This window comes from Mastigoproctus giganteus, chromosome 10, assembly GCF_048544385.1.
Source record: "Mastigoproctus giganteus isolate SK-2022 chromosome 10, ASM4854438v1, whole genome shotgun sequence".
Classification (NCBI taxonomy): Eukaryota; Metazoa; Arthropoda; class Arachnida; order Uropygi; family Thelyphonidae; genus Mastigoproctus; species Mastigoproctus giganteus.
The window spans coordinates 41962512-41984391 of NC_143584.1; the positions used below are offsets into that span (position 1 = coordinate 41962512).

The window sequence follows — 21880 nt, forward strand, 5'->3', positions numbered from 1 at the left end:
GGTCATTTGCTGACCTTTCCGCATTCTCCGTATTTGGTGGTGACGGGCTCGAACCACGGTCTAATCAAGAAGCGTGTGCCAAGCACTGCTGCTCCATCCCACCTGGCTATGGAGGCGCCCTGCATGGTACCAAAGGCTACATATCAGCCTAGCAGCAATAGGCACCCAGAGAACACCTACAAGGAACTCCAGAAAGTCGCAATCCTGAACATCTGTAGGATAGTCAGAGGTTTCCTCGACCGACAGTAACACCAGACATTACAACCATCCTGTGTACTTGGTAGCAGTACCCGTCACGGAGTGGAACCCCCCCCCCCAATCAGGGAGAAATAATATAAGAGCAACAACAATAATAATAATAATAAACAGTCGAGGGCTCGACTCAATGTCTCAAGGCACATAAACTTCAGTATCATTTTCAGAAGCTTCACTTTCATCACTCTCTGCTGCTACCCACTTCTCCATTATAAGTGGAGGGCATGGAATTGGCAGGTTATCTCCACATGAGACTCGTCTAATGGCAGATGGAATATTAGGATATATGATGCCCTTCTTATTCTTTGCATTGTATCTCTCTACATTAACTAAACAACAGTAACAGTCATCACAGTGGTGTAGGCTCCTGCCGCCAAATTAGAGGAAATGCAAATGGCACAGCCTTCTTTTTATAATTTTTCCACAATCTCAATGCTTCAACACAGGTTCGGCAAAATTTATGTGGAGCCATTGTTCATTGTGGTCACCGAGTTTCACTCTAAAATAATCCCAATACACATTTTTTACAAATTCTGTAATGTCTTATCTTCACTTGAGGACCACCTACCTTCCACAAATATAACAAAATAAGTTTGTTATTTTGTTATAAAAAACACTTCACGCAAGTATAAAACACTTGTGTGAAGACATTTTACTCAATTTTCACCACAACTTTGACACGATAACCTCAAAAAGAAACTGAGCTCATACTGATAAACACTGCTGCATGGAGCTCTCAAGGTCAAGAAACAAATGACTGAAGGAAGTATTTCCAACATGTGAAGATTTAGTTTGCAAATTCCCAGCATTTACTAACTTAATACATTCAGTAATATGACATCAGCTTAAGTGATTTGTGAAAAAATGGTACGGGACAGAAAAAAAATATAACATTTCTGAAATTTTGTGTAAAACTGAGTTATTAGTTTAAAAACATTTAAAACCATGCAGAGTGGTATTATCCTTTTAGCCCAGAGATTAGGATGCAAACCAGACAAGTTGCCGGGCTAAAGATGGAAAGGTAGCAACATTGGCTGTAATATTCGGATGTTCCATTATATTAGCCAGAGTTGGCCCTAGGGTAAATAGTGCCAGGAACAAGTGGTTCTACTGCAACTACTTCTTTCACTTTATAAAAAACATTTTTTGCTATAATATAGAAAACAGAAATATAATATTTTTATTTTAAAATAGCTTTTAAATAAAAATCATCAACTCAAGCAAATAAAGATTTATTTGATAATAAAAACACAATGTAAACCACTCTTGTACTTGGTTATCATCCTACTTTATTGAATGACAATAAATAATTTTATAACTTTTATTAAAATTCTGAAAAAAAAAACAAAAAAAAAAAAAAACACATTTAAAAATTAAATTTACTTTTCGAGCCTTTGGTCCAGCAAAATGCATTACGGTCAATGTCACGTCGAGTTTACTAGCAATCTCGTCCTCTCATATTACCAAAAGTAAGTTTTAATTAGTTTCAATTCTGAGAAACTTCTTTTGGCAATGACAAACATTACTGGTAAGATCAGTAAAATACACAGCACCTCCCATTATTCAGTAAGGTGCTGCTCATATTGCATCATAGACGAACTGAAGAGCTTCTTATAGTAAATCTTTCTCTGTAAGCAGAATAAAATAACAATTTTTCACCTTGTGACACCACTTCTAGAATAGGTATAAAATACACCATGCCAAAACAAAAATAAGTGCATGCAGTAAAATTCATAGGGCGCTGTCTTCTATTCACCACCTAAGCAAGGAATGTTAAATTACCACATTAATTTGATTTTGCTTATAATACTCTCATTTTATGAAGTTAAACAGTAGTATTATTGAAAAATAGTTCCCAATTTCAATTACATTTAAGTATGTGTTTTTTGTACCTACTTTTTTTTCTATTGAATAAAAACCATTAAAATTAGTTGTTCACCCTAAAATCATAAAGTAAATTTTTGTAAAGTCCAAAATCTTTACAAATTCGCAGATTTACCAAGCGTGCATATTCAATTCATTTAGCATTAGCATTAGCATTAGTAGAGGCATTTGATGCAAGAAAGCAAGCTTATGCAGCATCAGCCAAAAAAAAAAAAAAAACCCCACTTCCACTTCACCCCTCTGTTCGTTCAAAATACCTGTCCAGCTGAGCCTTAAACTTATTTAGGCTATCAACCTCCACCACAAGGGATGGAAGTCTGTTCCACCAACCAACCACCCGCTGGCTAAAGGCAAATTTCCGCACGTCTATCCTACATCTGTCTTTCCTCAATTTGAATTTATACCCTCTCAGGTGATTTTTCTGAGCTAGAGGAAGAATCCCATCAGCATTGAGCATGCTTAAACCATTCAAGGCTTTATACACCTCTATCAGATCACCTCGCTGGTGCCTAGTCTCCAGACACTGTAATTTGCAAAACTTAAGCCTTTCTTCGTAAGAGCACCCCTTTGTTCCATTCACTAATCTTGTTGCCCTTCTCTGTACTCGTTCCAGCAGCTCTACATCCTTCTTGAAATGAGGCCTCCGGACCTGTATACAGTACTCTAGGTGTGGCCTGACCATTGCCTTATACAATGGAATAATCACCTCCTTATCCCTGCTGGAAAAATTCCTGTATATCATTGACAATACTCCATGAGCTACTCTTGCAGCCCGTCTGCACTGCTCAGAGAACTTCATATCTGCCTGCACAACCACCCCCAAGTCCCTTTCATTCTCTACCACTGTCAGTGTAGTACCACAGAGTTGATACGTTGCTCTAGGGTTTCTGTTTCCCATGTGTAGTACTTTACATTTGTCAATGTTAAACTTCATTTGCCACCTCTCAGCCCATCTGCTCAACCTTTCCAGATCCTGTTGCAGCAGCATAGTGTCAGTAGTGTCCTTGACAACCCTGCCAACCTTTGTATCATCTGCAAACTTGGACATTAAGCTTGATATACCATCATCAATATCATTTATAAATACAGAAAACAATAATGGACCCAACACTGAGCCCTGAGGGACTCCACTAATAATATTAGTCCACGATGAGCAGTGTCCATTGATTACCACTCTCTATCTTCTCCCCCTCAACCACCCCTTTATCCATAGCAGCAATTTGCCTCCAATGTCACACTGCTCCAATTTGTGTAGCAGTCTTCCATGTGCAACAGTATCAAAAGCCTTTCTAAAATCCAAGTATATAATATCAAAGTTATTCCCTGCATCCAGTTCTTTTGTGACTGCATCATAGTATCCAATCAAGTTGGTCAGGCAAGACTTCCCCTTAACAAAACCATGCTGTGTCTGAGCTATAACTGAAGTCTTGTCTAAATGATCCTGCAGTGCTTCTTTAACCAGTGCCTCCATTAATTTTCCTGGAACAGAAGTTAAGCTCACAGGTCTATAATTACTTGTGTCAGCCTTTGATCCTCCTTTGTGAATTGGGGTCACATTTGCACATTTCCAGTCTATGGGTACCTCCCCTGAGTCCAAGGAAGCTCTCATAATTATGGCTAAGGGTTTGCTTACTTCCTTTGCTGCCTCCTTTAATATAACTGGATAGATCCCATCCACCCCGGGTGCCTTTCTTGTGTTTATCTTCAACAGTTTCTCCTCCACTTTACTCCTAGTTATTTCAAGGTTCTGTAGCTTACTGCTAGAGTTGAATACACCTCTGGCATTCCCCTTGCTGAATAACTCCTCATGTGTGAATGTCGATGCAAAATATTCATTTAGTTTGTTAGCTACCTGAGCAGGATCATCAACAGTTGACCCATCAATATCAAATGGACCAATCTGATTCATCCCCTTCCTTCTAGAGTTTACATAAGTAAAGAACTCTTTGCTGTTTTTCTTTGCATCCCTTGCCTAGGATTTCTTGTAATCTGCCTTCGCCTGCCTAACCTCCTTTGTAACTTGGTTGCATATCAACTTGTATCTATCATAGGCTTCTGTGTCATGTGTTAATTTGTAAGTATCCCATGCATTTTTCTTCTCTGCCATATGCCTCATTAGTTCATCTGACATCCATTTTGGCCTAAACCTCGAACAATATTTCTTAGTTGGTATGTAAAGCCTAGTAGCTTCCAAGATAAGTTCTTTGAATGCTTCCCATTTTGAATTTGCTGTTGGTAACATCATCAGCCAAAACTAATAGGAGAAGGATAGCAGAAATTGGAGATGTTGAAGGTTTTTATTTATTTTTTATTTTTTATTATTATTATTAGCTATATGATGCAAGGAAGCCTGAGGCTTATGCTGCACCAGCCAAAAAAAAAAAAAAAAAAAAAATTCCCGAGTTACCCTAAGAGAGAGAGAGAAGTAGAAGGGAATCACCAAGAAAGAGAAGAATGATGATATCCAGCTCAGGACCCTGGGTGTGCCAAGCCCATACTCACCAGATGTGAGCCCTTGGGGTTATTTTAATCTATGAAAACACCAAACACGAAAGGTACTTAGTACTGTGCATGGATTGAAGGAAAAGTGTGGAGGGGGGTATGCTGGAAACTTTGCTCTAGAAACTAAACATGGGTTTCACCACTTCAAGCCTCCAATAAGCAAAATGGTAGTATTGCATCAGTTGATGAGAGCCATCTACCACCTAGACATTGTGAGAAAGAAAGAAAGAATGTGAATATCCTATATGATATAATGAATTAAACAAAATTATAGGCTGAATTGAATAGTCAATTAGAGAGAAGGGAACTACAAAGCAAAAAAATGATTAAATTAATATGAGTAATAGCCAGCATCAGATATGGGTGGACAAATTATAAAATTAAAATCTGATGTTAGCTAAAAATAAATATTGATACATAATCAGGGGACTACAGTGTTCTCCCCAGAAAATTCTGCCAGTCGGGTAGCATTATGAAGTAGCCGGGTGGGGAAGTGTAATACTTTGCAATATTATAAAATTTTCTGTTATTTATATATGTGCTTTAAGCGATCCAGAGCAAAAATTAATTGCATAATTAATATTATATGCTCCTGCCGCATTGACCTCAATCGCATAGTATATTTGAATTAATATTGATTGTGATCAGTGAGCAGTACCATATGGTATCACAAGAATCACTTAAATTTTAGCCGGGTGGTCAGTTAAATTCACCAGTGGTGCACCCATTCAATATGTCCTAGGGAGAACACTGCACTACCTGATCATGTATCAAAGACTGTGTTTCTATACTTCTCCATACCTATAGAAGAAAAGCAAATTTAAGAATAAAACTGAGTGAGATCGAATTGGAGGGGGGGGTAAAGCAGCAAAACTTTAACAAAATAGGGACAATGTAGCCCCAACACAGTGTACGTTGTAGAACAAGATAAATTATGGTAAATTAAGAATTTTTTTTTTTTTAACTTCTTAATTTATCATAATTTATCTTGTTCTACAACATACACTGCATTGGGACTAACTTGTCCATATTTTTGTGAAAGTTCTGCTGCATTACCCCCCCCCCCCCCATTTAATCTCACTCTCAGTTTTATTCTTAAATTTGCTTTTCTTCCACAGGTATGGACAAGTATAGAAACGCAGTCTTTGATCAGGTGTAGTCCCCTGATGAAATACCTGATTATGTATCAATATTTATTTTTAGCTAACATCAGATTTTAAATTTATAATTTCTCCACCCCTTTCTTGGACTTATAACCAAAATTTCCTACCCATATTTAATGTTGTCTATTACCTCCTTATATCAATTTAATCATTTTTTTGCTTTACAATTGCCTTCTCTCTAATTGGCTATTCAATTCCACCTATAATTTTGCTTAATTCATTATATCATATAGGATATCCACATTCTTTCTTTTTCACGCCTTCAACATCTCCAATTTCTGCTATCCTTTTCCTATTGGTTTGGAATTTTGTGCAATTCATGCATCCATCCTCGCACTTTTTAACAGAAATTAATTCTACCTCACTATATAAGCTTTTGTATCCTTTGCTGCTGCTTTTGGCACTCAGGTCCAAATGTCATATTATCTTTATTATTATTTTTATCTCTCCATCACCACTTAACTTTTCACCACTTTATTATACTTATTTCATACATCTATATATATATTTAAGTGTTCTGCTAGTTTTTTACTCATTTTCAAAATGAGTAAAATGAGTTCTTCAATTCCTTATCCATTCCAAAGTACTTCGATAATCGAAAAAATAGGTTGAAAAACACTGACATATCTGGATGATGATACTCACTCTAATATGGGGGGGGGAATAAACGAAAAAAGCTACTAGTTTCATTTGGTATTAGTATTATTAGCAGTGGCAAATGATGCAAGAAAGCAAGCTTACACAGCATCAGCCAAAAAAAAAAAAAAAAACCTTCCTACATCACCTGTCCATCCCATTCTGCAACCATCTAACCTCAATTTGATCATATATAACTGCAGTCTTATACAATGGGATAATCATCTCCTTATCCATGATAGTAAAATTCCAGCACATCATTGAGAAAACTCCATTGAGCCCTTTTGGCAGCCTCTCTCACTGTTTAGAGAAGTTTGTATCTGTCTACACAATTGTCCCCTGGTATTTTTCAGTTTCCACTATTCTGAGGGCAGAACAGTAAGTTGGTACTACACTTCGGGTAGTATAGTTATTCTGTGATTACTGTTACTATTGACATATGCAGTACCTTGTATTTATCAATATTAAACTTCAATTGCAATGTTTCAGACTATTTGCCAAATTATTCTAGATCTGTTGATCGGTAGCATACCTTGGTTACTGTCATTAACCACCATGCCAACCTCAGACATTAAGCCTGATATTTCTTCATTAATATCATTTATAAACATAGAAAACAACAGAGGCTCAGTGCCAAACTGTAGAAGACTCCAACAATAACATTAGTCAAAGAGGAGCATCTACTGATAACCACTCTCTATCTTTTTTTTCCCACTCATCCATCCCTTTCTCTAAGGTGCCCTTAATGCCACACTGATCCAAACAGTATCAAATGCTTTCCTGAAATGCAAGTATATATCAAAATTATTTTTTGTATCTAGTTTCTTTGTTACTGTATCATAGTATTAAATAAAATTGGTTAGACAAGATCATTCTTTAACAAATCCATACTGTGACTGAAGTATAACTGCACTCCTATCTATGATGGTCTACAGTACTTCTTTAACCAGTGACCCATTATTTTCCCTTGAACAGAAGTTAAGCTAACAGTTCTGTATCACTTATGTCACCCTTTGATCCTCCCCATTTGTGAATAGGGAATATATTTGCACATCTGTAGTCAACCACAGGGACTTCCCCTGAATCCAGAGATGCTCCCATAATTATGGCTAAGGGTTTTGCTTACCTCCTTTGCTACCTCCCTTAACAGACAGAATAGATCCCTTCCACCCCAGTCCAGTGCCTTTTTTATATTTACTTCAACAATTTCTCTTTCACTTCCTCTCAGTTATCACAAAATTATTTAGCTCCCTGTTAAAGATTTGAAAAACTTCTGGCATACCTTTCCCTCAAAGAATTTTTCATGTGAATGTAGATGCAAATGCCTACTGAGTTTGTCAGACATGTGACCTGGATCATCAACAGTTAAACCATTGATATCAAGTGGCCCAATGTGATTTAATCCCTTCCTTCTATAAACAAAGAATCTTTGCATCCCTTGCCAAAGACTTTTCTGCCTTAGCTTGTCTAATTTTCTTTGGGACTTGAATGAGTCTAGTTTGCATGTACCATAAGCATCTGTATTACCTGACATTTTATATGCATTCCATGCATTTTAATTCTCTGCCAGGAGTATCATTAGTTCCTCTAATATCCATTTAAGTCTAAGCATCGAACGATACTTCTTAATTAGTATGGAAACCTAGTAGCGTCTATGATTATTTCATAGACGCGTCTATGAATGCTTCTTATTTAGAGTTTACTGTTGGTGACATCATCAGCTGTCAGTGGCCCCACTGTATAGAATTTGAAAACTGTCTGAGACCACTGTATTCCCATTTATGAAAGTAAAAGCACTGGGAGTGAAATTTCCCTTTACCCTTGTTGGTAGTTATAGTTACATCAATCCCACAGCAATATACTGTAATCACTGCACCTAGTGGTTTTTTTATCTGCAGATTCTTAATGCATGAAGAATTACTGCTGATAATTAGATCAAGAGTATTGTTCTCTCTTGTTGCATCTCTGACATGCTGTTGTAGAAAACAGTCTCCAATAAATCTAAAAAAGTCTTGCTACTGTGAGTGAACAATCCACAAATTCCAGTCAACATCTGGAAAGTTAAAATCCCCCATTATAAGACATTCTGATTTTCTGGTCCACTATTTCTTTGTATAGCTGTTTGGTATACTTATCACAGTTTTTAGGCCTATAATACACTCCCTCCTATTCTAATTTTTGTTTTCCCAGTGCTTATGGCACACTAAACTAACTCAACATTGCAGTGGACACCAATGTCTGCTGGATGCACTGCCTTAGATTTTATTTTAACTAAGAGCACCCCCCCCCACATTGTCTGAACAAATACTCCCCAAATAAGAGTTCTAGGTGCAATTGTACCTTCATGCAAAACATATGTGAAACAAATTTAAATTGAAAACAAATGGTTACTTCAGCCAAACGTGTGGTAAAAATATTCGTATAAATTTCAATCCAGTGTTAATGGAAATTTATTCCAACAATCAATTACTGTACGCTACTACTGGATTAACAAATATTAAAAGGGATTGACAAATTTTATTATTTTTTTCCCCTTCCATGACTACTGTTTAGGCTTGCTTCCTCCCATAATTTTTCTAGGGTATTACATCCAATGCATCACCTTTATCCTTAAATGTCTGTATTTTACAGCATATCCTTTCTAGTGCCAAAATAAAGTCAGTCAAAGAAACAAAATTAAAAGCACAGAAGTAATAAATTTAAACCTTAACTTTATTTCTGAATGCAAAGAAATATAATGAAAGCTGAAATGCATTTTTTTTTTTTTTTTTTTTTTTTTTGTGATGGTTGCCTCCATTTTAATTTCTCAGAATCAGTAATATTGTCACCAGATGATTGTTTTTCTTCAGAGAACAGCTTCATGAAATGAATAAATTTGTGAAACACTTTCTAAATGAAATGAATAAATTTGTGCAACACATTCTAAATGAAATGAATAAATTTGTGCAACACATTCTACTTGATATCAATGGTTTAACTGCTGATGTATTTAGCAATCAGTGGCTTCAGCGTACTCGGAGGCAGTGATCTCAAGATCACTCTCCACTATTTTTGATTTTGCTAGTTGTGATGGACAATAATAATAATAATAACAATAACAACAATGGATAATTGTCCACTTATTCAATTGTCCATAAGTGGACATTTATTTCAGCAACATTTATGAGATCAAAAAAAAAAAATAGAGTAAGGACACAATTTTTTTTAAACTTCTGCCTTATGTGAGGCCTACATTTCATTTATCACATCCAGTGCACCTTGGCAATTTATAAAATATAATTTTACTGGATTGTTCAGTTCAGTTCAGTTCAGTCCAGTCCATTAGCCCTAGAATCAATTTCAGCATGATAGTGCATCTCAAACTTGCCTTTCTTTGGCACTTATAATTCCTGTGCTAGCTCTTTCTTGAAAGCAAAAATGTAATAACATTTATAGAAGTGTTGTCTGCTCTTTGATAACATTATTGTATGGAGTTTTTATTTTTGTGCAGAGTACCCAAAGAAAAAAAAAATCAAAAAGTAATGTTATCATTTTTGCAAGCAATTTTTCAACAAATGAAATACTTGTAGTAGTTGTAGTAATAGAGGCATGTGATGCAAGCAAGCGTTAAGAACGCAAGCTTATGTAGCATCACAAAAAAAAAAAAAAAAAAAAAACAATTTCACACAACCATTTCCTCTAAAAATTTGTCCAGTTCTTCCTTGAATTTATTTAAGCTATCAACTTCCACAATGACAGATGGAAGTTTGTTCCAGCAAATAACCACCTGCTGGCTAAAGGCAAATTTCCACACATCTATTCTACAACTCTCTTTCCTCAATTAGAATTTATGCTCCCTCGGGTTCTTAACCTGAGCAAGAGGAAGAATACCATTGGAATTCAGCATGCTCAACCCAATCAAGGCTTTATACACCTCAATCAGATCATGGTGCAAGTGCCTAGCCTCCAGCAGCTGCAATTTGCAGAACTTAAACCTTCCTTGGTAAGAGGACCCCTTCAACAATCTTGTTGCTCTTCTCTGTACACGATCAAGAAACTCTATCCTTCTTAAAATGAAGCCTCCAGACCTGTATGCAGTACTCAAGGCATGGCTTGACCATTGCCTTATACAAAGGGATAATTAGCTCCTTTTCCCTGCTAGCAAAATTCCTGTATATCATGGACAATACCCCATAACCTGCTCTGGCATCCTCTCTGCATTGCTCAGAAAACTTCATATCTGACTGCACAATTATTCCCAGGTATTTTTCATTTTCTACACCCTAAGTGTTAATTACCACACAGTTGGTATGTTTCTCTTGGGTTACTTCTACCCATATGCAGTACTTTGCATTTGTCAATGTTAAACTTCAGCTGCCACTTCACAGTCCATCTACCCGAATTTTCTAGATCCTGTTGCAGTAGCACACTCAAGAGGTGGGCCTACCTGAGGGTGTACTGCACCCGGGCACCAATGCTCGAGGGGCACCTGAAACTTACATACACACATGCCATTTTTCAATCAGCACCCAGATGCCCCTGAGCACACTGCCATTAACAAACTTGCCAACCTTTGTTTCATCTGCCAACATTGACATTAAGCCTCATATACCTTCATCAATATCATACATAAATATTCAAAACAAAAATATAGATAAATATACTCTGTGGGACTCCACTAATAACATTAGTCCACAAAGAGCAGCATCCACTGATTACCACTCTCTGTCTTCTCCTAGTCAACCACCCTCTTATCCATTGTAGCAACTTACCCTTAAAACCATAATTTGTACAGTAATCTTCCATGCACAACAGTGTCATGGGATACATACAAATCAACACGTGACACAGAAGCCTATGATAGATACAAGTTGATCTGTAACCAAGTTACAAAGGAGGTTAGGTAGGCAAAGGCAGATTACGAGATATCTTTGGCAAGGGATGCAAAGAAAAACAGCAAACAGTTCTTTACTTATGTAAACTCTAGAAGGAAGGTGATGAATCAGATCGGTCCACTTGATATCGATGGGTCAACTGTTGATGATCCTGCTCAGGTAGCTAACAAACTAAATGAATATTTTGCATCGACATTCGCACATGAGGAGTTATTCAGCGAGGGGAATGCCAGAGGTGTATTCAACTCTGGCAGAAAGTTAGAGAACCTTGTAATCTCTGAGAGTAAAGTGGAGGAGAAATTGTTGAAGATAAACACAAGAGAGGCACCTGGGGTGGATGGGATCTATCCAGTTATATTAAAGGAAGCAAACACTTAGCCATAATTATGAGAGCTTCCTTGGACTCAGGGGAGGTACTCATGGACTGGAGATGTGCAAATGTGACCCCAATTCACAAAGGAGGATCAAAAGCTGACACAAGTAATTATAGACCTGTGAGTTTAACTTCTGTTCCCGGAAAATTAATGGAGGCACTGGTTAAAGAAGCACTGCAGGATCATCTAGACAAGACTTCAGTTATAGCTCGGACACAGCATGGTTTTGTTAAGGGGGAAGTCTTGCCTGACCAATTTGATTGGATACTATGATGCAGTCACAAAAGAACTGGATGCAAGGAATAACTTTGATATTATATACTTGGATCTTAGAAAGGCTTTTGATACTGTTGCACATGGAAGACTGCTGCACAAATTGGAGCAGTGTGGCATTGGAGGCAAATTGCTGCTATGGATAAAGGGGTGGTTGAGGGGGAAACGACAGAGAGTGGTAATCAATGGACACTGCTCATCGTGGACTAATGTTATTAGTGGAGTACCTCAGGGTTCAGTATTGGGTCCATTATTGTTTTCTGTATTTATAAATGATATTGATGATGGTATATCAAGCTTAATGTCCAAGTTTGCAGACGATACGAAGGTTGGCAGGGTTGTCAAGGACACAACTGACACTATGCTGCTGCAACAGGATTTGGAAAGGTTGAGCAGTTGGGCTGAGAGGTGGCAAATGAAGTTTAACATTGACAAATGTAAAGTACTACATATGGGAAACAGCAACCCCAGAGCAACGTATCAACTCTGTGGTACTACACTGACAGTGGTAGAGAATGAAAAGGACCTGGGGGTGGTTGTGCAGGCAGATATGAAGTTCTCTGAGCAGTGCAGATGGGCTGCAAGAGTAGCTCATGGTGTACTGTCAATGATATATAAGAATTTTTCTAGCAGGGGTAAGGAGGTGATTATTCCCTTGTATAAGGCAATGGTCAGACCACACCTAGAGTACTGTATACAGGTCTGGAGGCCTAATTTCAAGAAGGATGTAGGGCTGCTGGAACGAGTACAGAGAAGGGCAACAAGAGAAGTGAATGGAACAAAGGGGTGCTCTTACGAAGAAAGGCTTAAGTTTTGCAAATTACAGTGTCTGGAGACTAGGCACCAGCAAGGTGATCTGAATGAGATGTATAAAGCCTTGAATGGTTTGAGCATGCTCAATGCTGATGGGATTCTTCCTCTTGCTCAGAATAATCACCTGAGAGGGCATAAATTCAAATTGAGGAAAGGCAGATGTAGGATAGACGTGCGGAAATTTGCCTTTAGCCAGCAGGTGGTTGGTTGGTGGAACCGACTTCCATCCCTTGTTGTGGAAGTTGATAGCCTAAATAAGTTTAAGGCTCAGCTGGACAGGTATTTCAAACGACCAGAAGGGTGAAGCAGAAGTGGTTATTTTTTTAATTAATTTATTTATTTTATTTTATTTTTTGGCTGATGCTGCATAAGCTTGCTTTCTTGCATCAAATGTCTCTACTAATGCTAATGCTAACCCTGCCAACCTTTGTTTCATCTGCAAACTTTGACACTAAGCCTGATATACCTTCATCAATATCATTAATAAATATGCAAAACAAAAGTGGGCCCAACACCGAACTCTGTGGGACTCTGCTAATAACATTAGTCCACAAAGAGCATCCATTGATTACCACTCTCTGTCTTCTCCTAGTCAACCACCCTCTTATCCATTGTAGCAACTTACCCTTAAAACCATAATTTGTACAGTAATCTTCCATGCACAGCAGTGTCAAAAGCTTTCCTAAAATCCAAGAATATAGTATCAAAATTATTTTTCGCATCTAGTTCCTTTGTAACCACATCATAGTATCCAATCAGATTTGTCAGACAAGACTTTTCCTTACCAAACCCATGCTGTGTCTGAATTATTGCTGCAGTCTTGTCTAGGTGATCCTGCAATGCATCTTTAACCAGTGACTCCACTATTTTACCCAGAACAGAAATGAAACTAACTGGTCTGTAATAATTTGTATCACCCTTAGATTGGGGGGGGGATATATTTGTACATCTCCAGGCCATGGAGACTTCCCCTGAGTCCAAGGATGCTCTCCTAATTATGGTTTAAGGGTTTGCTTAGTTCCTTTGCTGCCTCCTTTAATATTATTATTAGCCATATGGTGCAAGGAAGCCTGAAGCTTATGCTAAACCAGCCAAAAAAAATTTTCTGAATTACCCCGAGAGAGAGAGGAATCATCAAGAAAAGGAAGAATGATGATATCCAGCTCAGGACCCTGGGTGTGCTAAGCCCATACTCACCAGATGTGAGCCCCTGGGGTTATAACTGGATAGATCCCATCAATTCCAGGTGCCTTTCTTATGTTTAACTTCAACAATTTCTCCTCCTCTTTGCTCTGTTATTACAAAATCATTAAGCACCCTATAACAGTTTGATTAACTTCTGGCATTTTTCTCCCTTAACAACTCCTCATGCGCGAATGTAGATGCAAAATGCTCATTCAGTTTGTCAGTTATCTGAGCTGCATCATCAACAGTTGAACCATCTATATCAAGTAGACCAATCTGATTCATCCCCTTCCTTTTAGACTTTATATAAGTAAAGAAGTGCTTATATAAATTATCAGTTACAAGGTTCATTCCCTCAAGCTAATGGAAGTGCTGTGGCTAAGAGGAGAACTGAGGGGAGCAGTTGCCTTCTGAATCACAGCCTTCTAAAATGCACATCTTGCATGATGTTTGTGGAGCATTCAGGTACGGGACATGATATTGCCATGGGGAATGTCTTTGTGTGTGCGTGATGCAAGGAGTGTATCGAAATCAGGCAACAAATCAGCGTTCTTATGGGCCTATATGAGAGCTTGAAGGCCAGGGTAAGTGTAAGTAAGTAAGTGTAAGTGTTTTTAGGGTCAAGCGGCACCTGGGGTTCCCCCCATCTCCCCGTAGTTTACGTTGTGGTGTATTACAGTACACTGTAAATGCCAGAGATTTAAAAGTGTATGGATCTTGGATCGTGTAATGTCGTGTACCGTTGTTCTTCTGGCCATTTAGCCGCTGGACCCCTGTTGGGATCCAACGTTGCCCCACTTACGCCCCGTGGAGGCAGGCCAGGAACTCCGTAGACTTAGTTTACTCTGGCAGGTCCTGCCGCTTAGTTTCCTGAGATTTCGGCGGCTAGGACCAAAAAAAAAAAAAAAAAAAAAACTTTGGGTGGCATATTCCAATGGTCATCAAGAAAATAAAATAAAGTGATTTTTATTATTTGCGTTGACGTGGGGATATTATCGCTTTAATTTTTTAGGCCAAATGCTGGGCGTATGGCGGTTTTGATGTGTGGGACTTCGCTAGCGTGAAGATAGAGGGGAAGGAGGCAGAAAACTGGGGGAAAAAGGCAGAAGTATGGAGCCAATAGAGAAGGCGGCCCCAGTTTCAGTGGGGCATGCCCATGCCCCACCAGAGAGGAAACAGGGGATGGCGAGAAGGGGGGACCGTGTGGCCGTCCCCTCCTCCCGGGGAGTTAGGAATTATAGGTGAAGAGGGCTAGAGTGCCCTCTTCAGGTCTCCAATATGGCCTTTGTCTCACGTCTGTTTCTCTTCATTGTCACTCATGGGGCAAGCCGCATCCTTGTGTTCCTCTTTCATTGGTTCAGCATCCTTCTCTGATGCATATTCCAATGGTCATCGATCATTGGTTGATATCCCCGTCCTTAGTTTCCCGTATTCCTTGGTGTCCATATTTGGTTTCATTACTCCTGTTGGCCTTGGTGGATGGCTATTTGTAGTTTTCTTCTGGAGAAGACGTCCTGGGCAAAGCGACTAAAGGCCGCAAATTCTTCTGGTGTGTCCAGGAGATGGTGTTCCTGGGTGTTAGGGATGTATTTAATTTTCGTGATCATTTGACATCTGATGTCTTCGTATATTTCACACTGATGCATAACGTGATGCCATGTTTCTAGTTCGCCGCAGAGACAGTGTGATTCCTCGATTATGCCCATGGCATTTAATTTGGCCTTGAAAGGCCCGTGGCCGGTAAGTAGAAAAGTAGTGTTTAGGCCTGGGTACAGCCATGCGGGAGCCTTGGGATACAGCTTGGTTACTTGGGGAATAAATTTTTTTTGTTACCGCTCCTTTTTCTCCGTCTGTCCATCTTCTCTGCCAAATTTGTACAAGGTGGTCCACTATTTTTTGTTTCTCGTTTTTCCTGTTATTGGTGATATCAATGGTAAGACTGTTGTAGGTGGTTTGGGTTCCTTTGGCTAGTAGATACATAAGTCCGCAGCGGGTTACCTCTAAATCCAAGGGTAGGGTCCCCGCAAGGACCTGTAGGGCACTCGTACTAACCGTGTTACATGCTCTTGTTATTGTTAATAATATGTTGCATTGGATCGTGCCCAGTATCCTTTTATTCACTGCTGTTTCTGCTTTCTTGTACCATATGGGAGATCCATATGTTATTATCGGGATGAAGATGGCTTTATATTACAGGGACAGGGTTCTCCTGTTTAGCCCCCAGTCCCTGCGTGTAACTCTGGCAACGAGCGCTGTGTATTTCCGCAGTTTCTCTTTTAGATAGATTAGGTGCGGTTTAAATGATAAGTTCTGATCGATGATCAGTCCCAGATATTTAATTTGCGTTGACAGTTTGATTGTTTGTCCTGCCAGCTTGATTTGTGGTGGTCTTCTAAGGTTTAACCTCCCTCTCAATAGTACTGAGTTCGTCTTCGTTGGCAAGATTGTTAAGGTGTGTAGTTTTGCCCAGTTCTGCAAGGTTTCAAGGGCTTGGTTTCCAAGCGTTTCAAGGTTCTGTCTGGAATCCGCCGCGACCGTCAGTACGAGGTCGTCTGCGAAGGCCTGGGCCTCCACCTCCCCCTCAATAGTACTGAGTTCGTCTTCGTTGGCGAGATTGTTAAGGTGTGTAGTTTTGCCCAGTTCTGCAAGGTTTCAAGGGCTTGGTTTCCAAGCGTTTCAAGGTTCTGTCTGGAATCCGCCGCGACCATCAGTACGAGGTCGTCTGCGAAGGCCTGGGCCTCCACTTCCCCCAGGTCCATGGTGAGGAACTCGTCAAACACTATATTCCACAGGAGCGGCCCCAGGACAGATCCCTGAGGGCAGCCCCTGCGGACCGGCCAGGTCAACTTCTTGTAGGGCGTTATTACTTGGACGTTTCTGTCCGAGAGATAAGTTTTGATGCTTCTGTACAAATTGCTTGGTGTTCTCGCTGCCCTGAGCCTGCAAAGGACGCTCGGCCACCAGAGGGTGTCGAACGCCCCAGCAAAGTCGACGGACAGGGTGGATGCCCTGGAAGGAACTAAATTGAGGGGCCCATCAAGCTCTCAGCTGCCCACATCAACGCCAGAGCTTGCACTTGGTCATTGCGCAACACAGCAGCAACCCCCAAGGCAGGATGCGCTGGTCCCAAAGGAACTAGTAGTTGTTGGTGACTCTATTGTCAGGGAAACGGGGAACATGCTTTGTAAAAAGGATAGGTGGAACAGGACCAGGGTATGTCTGCCAGGGGCAAAGGTTGATGACGTTGTAGAGCAGATATCATCTTTTAAGAGCACAAAAGGTGATATAGTTGTACACGTTGGCACTAATGATATCAAGAGGAGGAGACCGGCGGAATTACTTGACAAGTACAGGTCACTGTTGAAAAAAGCCGCGAAATAGGGTTGAATTTGAAAGTGTCTGCAATTTTGCCCAGACACGATAGGAGGGAGTATATGATGAGAGCCTTGTCGATCAATTCGGCCCTGGAAAGATTGTGCAAGGCTCAAGGGGTAGAATTTTTTTCACCCTGGACTGTACTTGTTAACAGGAGAGATTGCTTCTACAGGGATGGGATACACTTAAATAGAAAGGGTGCAAGAATATTTGCTGATGCTATCGATGCAGTGTTAGGTGGGTCGGAAAACTGCTAGCTTAGGGGGAGACAAAGATGAATGGATTAACAGTAGCCCACCGGCAGAGGTGAAAGAGATTCTTGCACTGCTTCTATTGGAATGAGCAGAAGCCTGAAAAACAAGATGCAGGATATTTCAGAGACTGCTGGGAGTCATTGGGGTACAAGTAAACACATGGGTTGTGTTAGGGTAGCTAAGAATAGAAATAGGTGCATGTATACTTGTGTGTACACCAATTCTAGGAGTTTAGTAAATAATTTTGATGAATTTGAGGTATTGCTCAAAACATCAAAGGCAGATACTGTTGGGATATCAGAGACGTGGTGTCACACAGATATAAGGAATGCAGAACTGGAATTTGGGGAGTACAACATCTACAGAAAGGGTAGACTGCATAGGAAGGGAGGAAGGGTTATGCTATTAGTTAAGAAATACATAAAATCCAAGGAAGTGAAGCTAGTGGACATCGCTGGACAGTGTAGTGTCGAGTCAGTTTGGTGTGACATAAGCATTGGGAGATCAAAATTGAGAGTAGGAGTGTGCTATAGGCCTAATGACTCTGATGAGTACAATAAGAAACTGTACAGGGAAATAGAGTGGGCCAGTAAATCAGAGAGTCTTATAATGGGAGATTTTAATTTCCCAGATATTGACTGGAATTTGGGGGCTGGTCATTCACACACTAGCAGGGCTTTTCTGGATTCATTGGATGATTGTTTTCTACATCAGCATGTTCGGGAGGCAACTAGAGGGAGGAATACTCTTGATTTGATTATCAGCAGTGATTCTTCATACATTAAGAATCTGCAGATAAATGAAACACTAGGTAGCAGTGATCACAGTGTGCTGAAGTGGGATTTACTCAAAGAGGTAACTACCATAAGGGGTAAAGGGAAGGGTTATTGCTTTCGTAAAGGCGACTACGATGGACTGCGACCCTATTTAAATTCTATACAGTGGGACCAACTGATGATGTTACCAACAGCAAATACAAAATGGGAAGCATTCAAAGAACTTATCTTGGAAGCTACTAGGCTTTACATACCAACTAAGAAATATTGTTCAAGGTTTAGGCCTAAATGGATGTCAGATGAACTGATGAGGCATATGGCAGAGAAGAAACATGCATGGGATACATATAAATTAACACATGACACAGAAGCCTATGATAAATACAAGTTGATCTGTAACCAAGTTACAAAGGAGGTTTGGCAGGCGAAGGCAGATTACGAGAAATCCTTGGCAAGGGATGCAAAGAAAAACAGCAAAGAATTCTTTATTTATGTAAACTCTAGAAGGAAGGGGATGAATCAGATTGGTCCATTTGATAACGATGGGTCAACTGTTGATGATCCTGCTCAGGTAGCTAACAAACTAAATGAATATTTTGCATCGACATTCACTCATGAGGAGTTATTTAGCGAGGGGAAAGCCAGAGTGTATTCAACTCTAGCAGTAAGCTAGAGAATCTTGTAATAACTGAGAGTAAAGTGGAGGAGAAATTGTTGAAGATAAACACAAGAAAGGCACCTGGGGTGGATGGGATCTATTCAGTTATATTAAAGGAGGCAGCAGAGGAAGTAAGCAAACCCTTAGCCATAATTATGAGAGCTTCCTTGGACTCAGGGGAGGTACCCACAGACTGGAGATGTGCAAATGTGACCCCAATTCACAAAGGAGGATCAAAGGCTGACACAAGTAATTATAGCTGTGAGTTTAACTTCTGTTCCAGGTAAATTAATGGAGGCACTAGTTAATGAAGTACTGCAGGATCATTTAGACAAGACTTCAGTTATAGCTCGGACACAGCATGGTTTTGTTAAGGGGAAGTCTTGCCTGACCAATTTGATTGGATACTATGATGCAGTCACAAAAGAACTGGATGCAGGGAATAACTTTGATATTATATACTTGGATCTTAGAAAGGCTTTTGATACTGTTACACATGGAAGACTGCTGCACAAATTGGAGCAGTGTGACATTGGAGGCAAATTGCTGCTGTGGATAAAGGGGTGGCTGAGGGGGAGAAGACAGAGAGTGGTAATCAATGGACACTGCTCGTCATGGACTAATGTTATTAGTGGAGTCCCTCAGGGCTCAGTGTTGGGTCCAATATTGTTTTCTGTATTCATAAATGATATTTATGATGGTATATCAAGCTTAATGTCGAAGTTTGCAGACAATACAAAGGTAGGCAGGGTTGTCAAGGATACTACTGACACTATGCTGCTGCAACGGGATCTGGAAAGGTTGAGCAGATGGGCTGAGAGGTGGCAAATGAAGTTTAACATTGACAAATGTAAAGTACTACACATGCGAAACAGCAACCCCAGAGCAACATATCAACTCTGTGGTACTACACTGATAGTGAATGAAAGGGACCTGGGGAGTGGTTGTGCAGTCAGATATGAAGTTCTCTGAGCAGTGCAGATGGGCTGCAAGAGTAGCTCATGGTGTATTGTCAATGATATATAGGAATTTTTCTAGCAGGGATAAGGAGGTGATTATTCCCTTGTATAAGGCAATGGTCAGGCCACACCTAGAGTACTGTATACAGGTCTGGAGGCCTCATTTCAAGAAGGACGTAGAGCTACTGGAACGAGTAAAGAGAAGGGCAACAAGATTAGTGAATGGAACAAAGGGGTGCTCTTACGAAGAAAGGCTTAAGTTTTGCAAATTACAGTGTCTGGAGACTAGGCACCAGCGAGGTGATCTGATAGAGGTGTATAAAGCCTTGAATGGTTTGAGCATGCTCAATGCTGATGGGATTCTTCCTCTTACTCAGAATAATCACCGGAGAGGGCATAAATTCAAATTGAGGAAAGACAGATGTAGGATAGACGTGCGGAAATTTGCCTTTAGCCAGCGGGTGGTTTGTTGGTTGGTGGAACAGACTTCTATCCCTTGTCGTGGAAGTTGATAGCCTAAATAAGTTTAAGGCTCAGCTGGACAGGTATTTTGAACGAACAGAGGGGTGAAGTGGAAGTGGTTTTTTTTTTTTTTTTTTTTTGGCTGATGCTGCAGAAGCTTGGTTTCTTGCATCAAATGCCTCTACTAATGCTAATATTTCCAATTGTTTAAGAAGCACTTAACGAGATCCTTTAAATTGTTTGACACTTGAACCTTTTACATAGTAAACTGTCATGGATAAAGTGAAGAATGTTTAGCACTGCTGAAGGCAAAGATTTATTTTTTCCTTTGGTAAGACGTCCCAGAAGAAGTTCTTCTGCAGCTTTTTACTTTTATATTTCACAGGCTATTCATATATATATTGTTGACACCTCCAACACATTAACATCTTTTACAATTCTAGATACAACAGTGGATCCAGCCTCCATATCAAAACATGGGGAGTAATTGTATAAGCAAAACAAGGAAGATCTAGTTGGAGGGGGGGGGGAGTACAGATTATGAAAACTGTTCTTTTGTTTTAGCTAGTGAGAGTTAAAAATTACTGGAATAAGTTATCCCCATGGGTGGTGTTGAGGCTGACAGTTTGGGGAAATTCAAAGGTCAGCTGAATTATCTATGGGAATTGGGTTACCTACAGGAGGAGGGCAATGCATAGGTTGTCTATTTCTTTTTCTGATTTATTTTATCTATTATTTTACTTTTTTTTGACTGATGCAGCATAAGCCTTAGGTTTCCTTGCACCATGTAGCCATTACTAATACTAATAACTCAGAAAAAACATGCAAGAACATGCTTTTGGAATAACCTTTGGGAGGTAATTAACCCCCCCACCCCCAAATTGTCTGGATAAAAACTGGAAACACTATTTATTAAGGCCAACATGGTCTAATTCATGGCCCTATGGATTTGAGTTAGACCTTGCAAAGAGGAATTTTATACATTTTTTTTTCTTCGACACAGTGGACAAGTTAGTCTGTCCTTGAGTTGCACAGGCTTGCTGCCCAGAGAGAGACTAATTTGTATGGGTTGCATAGTTTTATATCTAGGAAAACTTAAGCTCTTTATCCTGTAAAATACCTAAACCTCAGTGTTTTCTTCTTCATGTGCTAGTTAGTTACTTTTGGTTTTGAGGAGCATTAGCAACTAAGGCCATATTGCTCCGTGGATATGCGGTGGCCATTCAATGACCTTTCCACATCCTCCGTATTTGGTGGTCACGGGCTCGAACCCTGGTCTAATCAAGAAGTGTGTGCTATGCACTGCTGCTGCTCCTGCCCACAGAGGTGCTTTTCTTCATGTGCCATCTCCATCTTGGTGTTGGAGGCCATGAAACATCAGTAATGATTTCTTCTGTAGAAAGTCCCTTTCAGTCCTTTACATCATCCATCCAGTTT

The 21880-nt window shown here is 39.8% G+C and overlaps 1 protein-coding gene across 3 annotated transcripts in view; it reads right to left on the reverse strand.

Moving 5' to 3' along the window:
- The window catches only part of LOC150078999 (uncharacterized protein KIAA2013 homolog), a 349674-nt gene that overhangs the window by 326489 nt on the left and 1305 nt on the right, over positions 1-21880 (reverse strand). The window contains exon 1 of one of the 3 annotated variants that reach the window (XM_090382752.1): positions 1639-1683. The exons of the other annotated variants lie outside the window; for them this stretch is intronic. Coding sequence (XP_090238878.1) covers positions 1639-1668 — 30 coding nt within the window. The 5' untranslated portion in view covers positions 1669-1683. Of the gene's footprint in view, positions 1-1638; positions 1684-21880 lie in introns of those variants that run through there. 3 annotated transcript variants of the gene reach the window in all.